Raw genomic sequence first — 11965 nt, 5'->3', positions numbered from 1 at the left:
GAATTCTATTTTAGTCAAATAATTTTTTTAATACAAGATTATCTTTCGATATAGATTAAAAAAAATTCAAACTATCAATTTATTTAAAATTATTAATAAAAATTATATAGTATCAATTTGATTTCAATTATCATGTTAAATTGTGTACTTGAACTATTTTTTCCTAAAGGATCATTCCAGTAGATCTTTTGGTATTCAAAAGAATTTTTTAATTTAATTTTTCCATAATCGTGTTGTAATTATTTAAGATCACTTATAAATTGTTAAAAAAATTTATATAATTTATAGTGTCAAAAACAAAATTTAAAAAATTACTTAACACGCATATAAAAAAAATAATCGTACATGTAATAAAATATGTAAATTTTATTTTCAACATTATAAATTACTCGAAATTTTTAAATAGCTACAACTAATGTCATCATTTAAAAATATATAGAGTAAAAAACTCTCTTAAATGCACAAATAAATAATTTACCGAAACAACTCATATAAGAGCAGATGGTGTAAAGTCGCCCTTAAAATTTTTGAATATTAAATTTAAAAATATTTTTTTGTTAGAATTTAAATTTACTCGATTCTTATAAATAAAAATAAAAAAAAAATCAAAATCATATAGTACTTTTATAGATTTTTTTTTTAAAAAACATACTACTTTTATAATTTACAAATAATTCAGGGGCAAAATTGCAATAACATTTGAAAAATACATAAACTCAAATTTACATAAAGAGCCACAAAAAAAATTGAAATTACAAAACTGGAACTATTTCTCCAAAAGTTCCGAATTTCTTCCCCCATTTTTCTACAGATCTCTGTCTATATATAAATACTTTGTCTGAAAATATTGGAATGTGGAGTTTTTGGGGGTCTGATTCTGACTCTGACACTCTCTCTCAGAAAATTCTTACATTTTCACAATCAATTCTCGATTCCGATCAAACAGTTCGCCGCCGGCAATAATCGGCGACGGTGTAGTGAAACTCGGCGGCAGTTTATTCCTCGGAGTAGAAATTATCTCAAGATCTGGTTCGTAAATTTCCTAAACTTGACTTGTTTTTTTTCTTCGATAATTCTCTCTACATTGCTTCGTAAATTTGATGAAATTGTTTTTCGAAATTGAAGAATTAGATTCTATAATAAAGGCGTAAGCCGGAAATTAACGAAGGAGAGAGCTGGAGACCGTACAGGAAGGGAAGCAGAAGGGTCCGCCTGCGGCCACCAACGGTCAGATCCGGTATCGATCGCCGTCATCTGCTGAGCTTCTAGAAGGTCAGACGAATTCTCCGCCGTCAGATCAAGATCATCATCTTCATAATCATCATAGTCAGGGCTTTTTTGAATCGGAGAAAATGTCGAAGCGTCCTGGTGGAGGTCGGCCTCTGGGTCATGATTCTATAGGGGATAAGATCCAGAGGTACAGAGGGATTTTGTTGCTCATTTCTGTGCCTTTGCTTCTCGTTACGTTTATTGTTTACGTGATGCCTACGCGTTCTGAATACTCCATTGCTAATCGCAAGGTTTCGCCTACAGCACTTAGATCCAAGGCTTCTTATGCCGTTATTTTTGATGCTGGTAGCTCAGGTAGTCGCGTTCACGTATTTAATTTTGATGGAAACCTTGATCTGGTCCCCATTGGTGGCAATCTCGAGCTTTTCTTACAGGTCTTTCTTTGTTAGTATTATTATTGTTGTTTGGAAATTAGAATTTATGTTTTTAAAATATTTATATAGTAAATTTCTCAAATGCAGATTAAACCAGGACTAAGTGCATATGCTGATAATCCTCGTTCTGCTGCCGAATCTTTGATTGGTCTTCTTGATAAAGCACAAGAGGCAGTTCCCAAAAAGCTGCGTTCTTCCACTCCAGTTCGAGTTGGGGTAAGTTCTATGACTACTAATCCATAATGGAATTTATGTTATGTTTTCCACATTTGAATACTTACGAGATTTTTCACTGAAATGCAGGCAACTGCTGGCTTGAGATCTTTGCCTGGAGATACGTCTGAACGCATTTTGCAAGAAGTAATTTCTGCTCCTTGTTCTTATTTGTCTGCTTATCTTTATTGATTGTGTAGTTTACTATGTGTTCTACTGGTTTTTCCATTGCTAATACATCAACCTTGTTTTCTAAGGTTAGGGATTTACTGAGAGAGAGAAGCAGTTTCAAACTTGAGCCAAATGCAGTGTCTGTTATTGATGGAACTCAAGAAGGATCCTATCAATGGGTACGATTTATCTATTTCCTATGTGGTTTACTTATGGATTTTTTTCACCAACACTTGTGTTATTTGCACGAGTTTGACATGTACACTTATTGCTTTCTTTTGTTTTATATGCATTAAGAAAAAAAGAGAGAGGCAATTCTTTTTCTTTCTTTTTTTAACAAGGTGAGGATTAGAGATTACTGGAACTTAAATTATAGTACAGAGGTTTTTTTTTTTGAGATGAAGGTAGAACTCTATTTTGGTACTTGGCATTATGGCATTGAACGTTAAGAAAGTGCCAATGAGTTTGGAGAAGGGAATAAAAGATCCATGTTTTTTAAAACATTTTTTGCCTCTTGCCCCCAAGATTGGGTTAGTGACTAGTTAGTTGGTATAAGGTAATACTGGTGAATTGTTGATGTGATTTATGTGAACAGTTACCGTATGTAAATAATTAAAAAAGATGCTAATCAAGAATCAGCTGATTTATAATCCTCTATTTCATTGTTACTGTATCGAATGTATCTGCTTAACCAGAGACTAACTTTCACTTTAGGTGCTTGAATCTCAAAAGAATATTATCCATTGGCTGAAAACAAATATAGGCTTTAACAAAAATGAAAGCAAAAGTAGTAGATTTAGAAAAAATGGTCTCTTGAAGAGTCCTTTACTATCTGGGTAATAATAATCCAACACCTCCCAAGAATCAACATTTAACATTTTAGTGAGATACCAAAATCTTGATTAATGAAGTGCATTGCCAACAAGGGTCTTAATGGTTCTCTTTCATAGCTGGCTATGTGGACAGTATGGGACTGCAAATCTGCACAAAACATGGATTGATATGATTTACATTATCCTTCTTGGAGTTAAAACTTTGATGTATAACATAAGGTATCTTCTTGTTTGACAGGTCACAATAAATTTCTTGCTTGGCAATTTGGGGAAGAAATATGGAAATACAGTTGGAGTTGTGGACCTTGGAGGTGGATCGGTTCAAATGGCTTATGCTATCTCCGAAGCAGCTGCTGCTAAGGCACCAAAACCAACAGAGGGAGAGGACACATATGTGAAGGAAATGTATCTTAAAGGCAGAAAATATTACCTCTATGTTCACAGGTTAGTGTTTTTTTCCCACAGTTATAAAATATGTCATGATTTTGTACTCCTGATGCTTTTAGATATCTTACCTCCATCTCTCATAATTTTAGTTCTCTTAGTAAGTTTAATTTTTTGTCTTTACATTTCTTGTACAGTTACTTGCGTTATGGCTTATTAGCAGCTCGAGCAGAGATTTTGAAGGTTTCTGGAGATTCTGAAAACCCTTGCATTTTGGGCGGCTACGATGGTATGTCATCTTCCATAATTTCTATACTAACTAAAGTTGTTTTATTCCTTTAATGTCATTCTGTTGCTCATCTCATGTTAAATAAATCATTTACTGCTTTTCCACAAGATAAAAACCTTTTTTGAGAGGTTTTCCTCTTCATCATTGAAGGAGTCAAGAAATTTCAGTTTATAATGTCTTGATTTGCTTATAGAATTTGTTTCCGGTATGCCATTCAAATCCCCCCAATAATAAACATCATTGCCATTTTATCAAAGTTTCAGCAGTTTTTCATCATGGACCTAACTATACAGTTGAATCTCTTGGTTTTGTTATATTGTATTTTTCATTTTCATTACAATTTGTCAAGATAATATTTTTATTTCCAGGGTCTTTAAAATATGGAGGGCAATCCTACAAGGCTTCAGCTCCCTCATCTGGCTCAAGCCTTGATGAGTGCAAGACAATAACTGGAAAGGCTCTTAGAATAAGAGACACGTGTTCACACATGAAATGCACATTCGGTGGGGTTTGGAATGGCGGAGGAGGGGATGGCCAAAGGAATCTTTTCGTTGCTTCATTTTTCTTCGACAGGGCTGCTGAGGTATTTTCTATTTATTTTGCCCATAGTGGAGAGCAATAATTTCGTTAACCATGTTTAGAAAGTTTGGTCTAATAAACACATTTGAACACATTCAGGCTGGTTTGGTCAAACCCAGTGACAATGTTGCTAGGGTTCGTCCTTCAGATTTTGAAGACGTAGCTAAGCGAGCTTGTCAAACTAAACTCAAAGACGCAAAAGCTTTATATCCACGAGTCGACGAGTCTAACTTGCCATACATTTGCATGGACCTCGTTTACCAGTACAGCTTGCTTGTCGATGGTTTCGGTGAGTTTATTTCTCGGTTTGAATCATCCAATCTGTATTCTGTCATATTTGAATTCGTTAGGTATTTATTACTTTCATCATTAAAACAGGTCTGGATCCATGGCACGAGATTACATTGGTGAAACAAGTTAAATACAACAATGACTTCGTCGAAGCAGCTTGGCCTCTAGGCAGCGCCATAGAGGCGGTATCATCATGAACATAATTGGCGAAAGGATGACACGATCAGCAGCTAACGCAAAGTTGAGCATCATCTTCCCCCGAGCAACACACTGCCCCGGAGGTCAGCCTCATAATATTTTGGTATAAAATTGGATTCGGAATTTGATTTTGGTATATAGATATCAAATAATTGGAGATTTGTAGTTAGTCTCATTTTTTTTTCTTCTTTAATTACCATTGAGAGAATTTGCTGAAATTAGTTCATTTAGATTTATTTAGTCGATCCTTCGTGGTCGAAAAATATTGGCGTATTCTTATTCCATTTATGTCACTACTGCTCATTTTTTTCCCTATATATTTTGTTTTGGGTCTTTAGCAAAAGGCTATACTTAGATTTATGTCTCGAATTATGATTTATAGATTATTATGTCAAATTATTCAGTATTATAAAATCACATTTAATGTTTTTAAGTGTATTCAAATTCGATCCAATTGTATATTTAATTTTAGATTTTACCATTCGATCTAATTAATTTTAATCATCCCATCTACTCTAGAAAAAAAAGTCAAATTTTAATCTTAATTGTCATGTATGCAAATAACGTTCAATCTGATTCGATTACAATTGAATAATCAATGTTTGATGGTTGGTTTTAATTGGAATAGTCACTTGTAATTAAATTGGATCGACCCTTATAAAATTATTTTTTCAAATAAAATGGTGATAGATGTTTAGACTATTATCACGTAATTTAAAATAAAATAATTAAAAATTTATAACATGTATTTTTAAAAAATCAAATTAAAAATTAATTCAGTATTAAAAATACGTACAAAATATTAAGTAAAATTAACAGATTTGCATCCACATGAGCATTTTACATGTCACACTTGATAAAACTTGACACACATACTGAATAATTAGAGGACATAAAAATAAATAGATTATATATAGTGACAAATATTACAAAATAGAACGTGGTAAAGATACATAGATGATATCATATTTTCCAATCAATTCGATGTATATCCACAATAAGTAAATCTCATTCCCCACAAAACTCAGTTGGCCTTTACAACATGGCAACAACCATACTACAATCAGAAGAAATCTAATCTTGCATTGGTCCAAAGATAATAAACCAGCCAACTCAATCTCATGTTTAATAGCTAGCAACTCAACAACAATAGGAAAGAAGAGCATTCAACAAAATACCTTATGCTGCAGTGATCACCCCCAAATGATTTTTAACCACCCCACCAATACTACGACAACTATCAGTCTGACCGACAGCAATATCAATATTAATCGTCCCCTTGTTAATCCTCGAAGGTTTCCACCTGGCACCCACATTTTGATTTATTCACAACCAAACGCCCCCGTAATTTTTATTCCAAAACTCATGTAAGTAATCAGTAACCCAATCCAGAGCTTGTTCCATCGAAGGAACAAAAGAATAATACAATGCACAATTATGCATATACAAAGCCTGCAAGACCAAATACAACAAAACAAATCAAACTTGTCATTTGGCAACATCCTTGCAATACGGCTAAGAAAGTCAATTCAAATTTAAAATCTTTTTTTGTGAGGAGAGAAGTAAGTAATACCACTTGTTGAAATAAATCTCCACATGTACTGTCCAGATCAGCATTGTTTAACAAGAAATACAAAGCATTAAACCTAAGTGGCCTTCGGCCTCTAACAACCTACTGTGACAGAACTAGTAGTTAGTTGCAAAGTTTGTTAAAACTGTTGCAACTAACTCCCAGCTTTCTCTTCTACCCTACAGCTATAAATACATGCAAACCAAACTGAAAAATAGAGATCATATCAAAAAATTTGGAGAGGAATAGATTTACAGAGGTTAAGTCTTGGAGCCCTAGGTTTAGGGCTCAGAGATCCAAACCAATAGGAGACATACACAGAAAAAGAAGAAGAAGAAATTAGCAGAGAAAGAGAGAGAAAATAAACACTGTAATATAAAATGGATTACCAATCGTACCTGTGATTTGGAATCCTACTTTGTAACTTTTTTATCTTGAAAATCTACTAGTGGAAAAGAGCTTTTCTGAGGCGAGCTCTAAGAGGATGTACCCAACAATATTTGGGGAACCTCTATAAATCTTGGTGCACTCTTTCTAATTTTTTTCTTTTGCTCTTACTATTGTGTTTATCTGTTTGTGTATGAATCTAGGGTTTATTTTTGATATGGAAAGGTTTGATTGGGATTTTTTGGGTTGTATGCAGTCTTACTCTCAAGAAACTCGAAGCTCTGCTAGGGTTTCGATCTTTGGCTAAGAGTGTGTGTGAATGAATTGGTTCTAGAGGGTAATGTTTTTAATTAGGGTTAAGCATAAACGACTTGTCGTTTGGGGTTGATGCTTGTCGTTTAGCCCTATAACTATTCGAGTCAACTGAGGTTTGACTAAGGGTGAAAGGTCAGTTTTGACCTTGGGTAATGCTTGATTTGTTTCTATTGTGTGTAGGGCAAAATAGGCAAAATTCCTACACCACTAAATGATGCCACTTCAAAATTTTTATTCAGTTTCATATTAAAATTTTAATAATTGAATAAATACTATATTAGGTTAATTTTATCAAATATATAAATATATAAATGCACAATTTATTCATACCTTATTAAAACATTACTAATTATTTCATAAATTTGTATGATTATTATTAAAAGGAGAATTACTCTATATACTGTTTTTTAATTGTTTTTTTCAAATTTACAGTTTGGGTTTCTAAAGTGGTTACAGCGTTAGTTGCAATAGGGATTTATATACGATTTTTTGTTACAATTTGAGTTACAACGCTAGTTGCAATAGGGATTTCTATGTATAATTCCGTAAAAATGCAAAAAAAAAAAAAAAACTGGTTTAAAGTGTAAAAATGAAAAAATCCCTTATTAAAATTATGTATTTTGTATAAAAAATTATTATGAAAAAGATAATTATTTTTGTTAAATATTCTTTACTTTCTAGTAATGTTTCTTATAGAACTAATTAAATATTATATTTTCTAACTCATAATAGTATTTTCAACATGACAGCTTAATATTTCAATTAATTTCTTGCCACCGGCCAATATATCTGAAATTAATAATTGTGTTATAAATAAATTTGAGTATTGAAGAATCTAAGTTATGCAAGCTTTTAGTGATAAGACTAATTAATTTCAGATATTCAAAATCAAAATCAATCACTTATATGTTAGTGTAACCACTAACAAAAGAAGATATTACAAAACTTTCTCTTAATACATACATAAAACAATTGAAGAATATATAATAATAATAATCATCCTCATTAATAAATACATCTATAATCAAACTTGTAATAATAATAATATATAGTCAAATATTTAAAATACATCTAATCAAACTTTGTAGTAATAATAAGTAATACATAACCTAAATGATATAACCCTTAACAACCAACTCCAAGGCCAATCACAACCATTGGTAATTTTTGTACCTCTAAATATAATAATTTTTATACGAGTATTTTTATTAAACACTAGTAGTATTTAATATTTTTGTATAGGTATTGTCTTACGATTACTTAATTAGTAATATTTTTTAAAAATTATTTTCTTTTGTTATATGTAACCCAATACATAATTATACCAATAATAATGATACTAAACAAAATACTAAACACCAAAAATATATTTTAGCAATTCTCTTTATATATATATATATATATATATATATGTGTGTGACTCTATTATTGTTTTGATCGTAAACAAGATTGAATGGTATCATGGTAATTTACAAGACAAAAAAAACAAACGTTGTTCTTAAAAAACTATACGTATGACATGCAGTCTTGTTTTTAAAAGTAAACAACTTTACTTAAAGTAAGTGTTTTTTTTTTTTTTTTTTTTTTTTTGGATTTTTCACTATTTGATTATGTTGGGCCCTTCTTCCACTTCATTTTGAGTTCCACACAAATATGATATTATCTCTTTTGGATTTAAGTCTTACCATTTTGTTTTTTAGAAACTTTTCTAAAAAATTTAATACTAATAAAGTAGTGAAATATTTTATATTCAAGATAACTACTATTACTCATTTTCTCAATGCGAGACGTACTTTGGGGTTAATATCCCAACAAATTAATTAAACAAAGTTTAATAACCAAAGAAAAAATGACTTTTAATTTAATTAAAAAATAACTAAACTAATTCTTTTTAATAATAAATGGTAGCAATATATAATATATGAGCAAAAGTGTAAAATCAATCTCTAATAAAATCATTTGAAACTATATATAGTACAATTCTACTTGATGAGTAATGATCTTTCATATTTTAATCTAATATATTAAATTAACACCCTTTTTTACCAAAATATTTCCTATCCAAACATTCCTCTTTCTAACAACATAAAAATCTCACAACAACAACAAACATGTCCCTACTTACCCTTCTTCTCATCAATATTTTTCTTAATCTTGTGTGTTCTTATTCCTAATTATTGTCTTATCCTTGAAATTGAAGCTCAGGGCTCAAAAACAATTGCTGATTATTCAACAACAAGTACTGATTCATATAATTGTACTCAGCTGATGATTGAACATTATTGCAACAATTATTGTTCACCATGCATTTTTTTGATGGTGGTTGTGGTGGGCATTGCATCAATTCATCCGAGCTCGATCTTTGGCGCTTAAATCGATGATTTTCGACACTTATTGGTGGCGGCGGTAGTGGTAGCTGCTCAAGCTGAGGAAGCTTATTATTATTGTTATTATTATTATGACAATTTCGCTGAACCATGTAATTACCGGTAAATGAATCAGTAGGAGTGTTAGTAACACTATTATTGAAGAAACTTTGTTGTTGATTTTGGTCTTGAATATTACTAATCATTGAGTTGTTGTAGTGATTATTATCATAATCATCATTAACACCAAACCCAATTGATGATGAGTTGTTATTATTTGGACAATCTGATAATAAACTACTTAGTATAGAGTAATCCAACAAGTTTGAGAATGAAGAAGATTTTTGAGGCTTGATAATGGAGTAGTACTTTTCTTGGTCCCCTTTCAAGCATGATGGTGAAGAAGATGACAAAAGGGCTTCTTGGATAAATTGTTGTTGTTGTTCTTCTTCTTCTTCTTGATGATGATGATTAAGATAATCACTTGCCATAGTTGTTGTCGTTTGATGATGTTGTTGTTGTACTACATTTGTTTTTTTGTAGATACGACAAAGTACCCAATCGTCCAACTACAACAACAAAAAAAAAAAAAAAGTCTTCAAAAATGAACAGAGTATATATACTATTCTTGATAAGAAAGTTTCAATCTTTAATAAAAATAAATTGACCCAATTGACATAAACTAATAAAAATCCAATCTTTAACTGTGACACGTGTTAATCACCCTCAAATTTAGAATATTACTTTGTGACCATATTTTTTAAAAATTATTAAATTAAATTATATAAAACTCCATAATTAATTAATTACACTAATAAAAATATCACCCATAAACAAATACTACACCAATTATATTCAGCATTTCTATTTAGCTTGTTATTGTTGTTATTGATGAGTTTGGAGTTATATGCGCATGACTATATATTATATACTATTCATGATAAGAATAAAAAGTCTCAATCTTTGATAAAAATAAATTGACCCAATTGACATAAACTAATAAAAAACCAATCTTTAATTGACACGTGTCACTCACCCTCATAGAAGAATCTTTAACCTTGTTTATGTTGTTGAGTTTGGAATTATAAGCATAGGTTGGAGATTCAGCTAGACGATATTCATGCATAATCCAATTGGTCTTAACACCCTTTGGAGGCCTTCCTTTATAGAACACAAGAGCTTTTTTAACACCAATATTTTGATGATATGAAGAAGAAGAACATAAAGAAGAAGAGATTATAGTTTTATCAGTCCCTGTGGCTTTCCAATACCCAGATGCAGCTGCCCTATTTGGCCTAGCTCCATTTGGGTATTTTCTATCTCTTGGACTAAAAAAGTACCATTCTTTCTCTCCAAACAAAGCCTTTTCTGAATAACAATAACAATAACAAAAGGAAAAAGTTAGTTAATTTAGTTATAATATACTATGTTATATATATGTTATAATAAAGTTTTGATTTTTTTTTTTGACCAACTAACCTGGTAATTGCCATGGATCAAACTTGTAAATATCAACCTCAGCAATTATGGAAACTGGTAAAGGTGTTGAATTTATTCTTTTTCTTAGGTAATGAAGAATGAGTTCTTCATCTGTTGGGTGGAATCTAAACCCTGGTGGAAGATTTGATTGTGGGTTCTTCATTTTTTTTTTTTTGGAAAATTTTTAATTGAAAAAAAAAAATGAAAATGAAGAAGGAAAGATAAAAAAATATTTTCTCTCACAAAGATAGAATTTAATGAAAGAAAAGAGGATTGAAATTTTAGAAGAGGAAGTTGGGAACTCCTTTTATGGTTGTGGAATTTTGTCGTTATTCGGAAAAAACAACAACAAAAAAAGTTAGATTAGGTCTTAGACTAAGGGGGATGAAAAAGCCAAAATAAAAAAAATAAAAAATAAAAAATAAAAAAAGAAAGAAAGAAAAATTATTTATAAATGTATAATTATTATATTAATTATTATTATTGTAATTGTTATCATGAGTTAGATATGTGTGGAAGGATTATCTCAAAAAAAAAAAAAAGATATGTGTGGAAGGAAAGGCATAATTGAAGAGAGGAAAAAATGTGGATATAGGGCTTGGATTTGGTTGATGATTTTATTATGTGATGGTACTTACAAATTTGGAAGGAATCATTTTTTTGGATTGGACATATTGAGGTCCTAGTTTAAAATAAATTGATGTTAAATAAGGTAATTGTTATATTTGGGTTTTAGTGTGGATATAAATGATTTAAGCTCATTTGTTACACCGTGTTGTTGTGTACTGTATAGTATTATGTTAAATTATAATGTAAAGTATTAAATAATAAATAATTTAAGCTTATTTAGTACATTGTATTGTATAATGTATTGTATTATACTGTATAATATAATATTAAATTGTAATGTATTATATTAATATTTGGTATTAACTTTGGTATTTGGTATTAACTTTATTAAAAGTTTATGTAAAATTATACTATCTCATAACTTGATCCTAACTCCAGACCCGATCTTCGATCTGTGTCAAGGTCCATGTTCGAGATTCGGGTCCGAGATCAAGGTCTAGAGCCCAGACCCTTTTCTAAATATTTTAATACAAATTATTTGTTATGTAGTAAATAATATAATTCATATTTAGCATGCAAAAAATATGATTCATATTACATTAAAATTTATGGTTATAATAATTAATACAATACAAAATTTTATTCAAACATAGTGT

General features: G+C 30.5%; 3 protein-coding genes across 4 annotated transcripts in view; 1 reads left to right on the top strand and 2 right to left on the bottom strand.

The window, feature by feature from the left end:
• LOC115722892 (cytochrome P450 CYP94D108) overlaps positions 1 to 11965 on the bottom strand; it is a 91871-nt gene that overhangs the window by 68354 nt on the left and 11552 nt on the right. The gene's annotated exons all lie outside the window — the stretch shown is intronic.
• LOC115722262 (apyrase 2) lies at positions 841 to 5057 on the top strand. 2 transcript variants are annotated; one of them, XM_030651423.2, is made up of 10 exons: positions 841 to 1029; positions 1126 to 1664; positions 1752 to 1880; positions 1968 to 2024; positions 2135 to 2227; positions 3120 to 3325; positions 3463 to 3554; positions 3923 to 4137; positions 4233 to 4422; positions 4512 to 5057. In XM_030651423.2, the coding sequence occupies exons 2-10, from the start codon at positions 1353 to 1355 to the stop codon at positions 4619 to 4621; spliced, it is 1404 nt and encodes a 467-aa protein (XP_030507283.1). In that variant the 5' UTR covers positions 841 to 1029; positions 1126 to 1352; the 3' UTR covers positions 4622 to 5057. The 2 variants fall into 2 exon arrangements, with proteins under 2 accessions (XP_030507283.1, XP_060959545.1); XM_061103562.1 differs by having other exon boundaries at positions 4233 to 5057.
• LOC115723252 (NAC domain-containing protein 2) lies at positions 8815 to 11027 on the bottom strand. Its single transcript, XM_030652694.2, has 3 exons — positions 10740 to 11027; positions 10297 to 10628; positions 8815 to 9829 (listed from the first exon to the last, which is right to left on the bottom strand). Exons 1-3 carry the CDS (start codon positions 10900 to 10902, stop codon positions 9077 to 9079), a joined length of 1248 nt encoding a protein of 415 aa, XP_030508554.2. The 5' UTR covers positions 10903 to 11027; the 3' UTR covers positions 8815 to 9076.

The sequence above is a fragment of the Cannabis sativa genome, chromosome 9 (genome assembly GCF_029168945.1).
Source record: "Cannabis sativa cultivar Pink pepper isolate KNU-18-1 chromosome 9, ASM2916894v1, whole genome shotgun sequence".
Classification (NCBI taxonomy): Eukaryota; Viridiplantae; Streptophyta; class Magnoliopsida; order Rosales; family Cannabaceae; genus Cannabis; species Cannabis sativa.
Note: the sequence above shows the minus strand (reverse complement) of the source record. Positions and strands in the feature narration are given on the sequence as shown.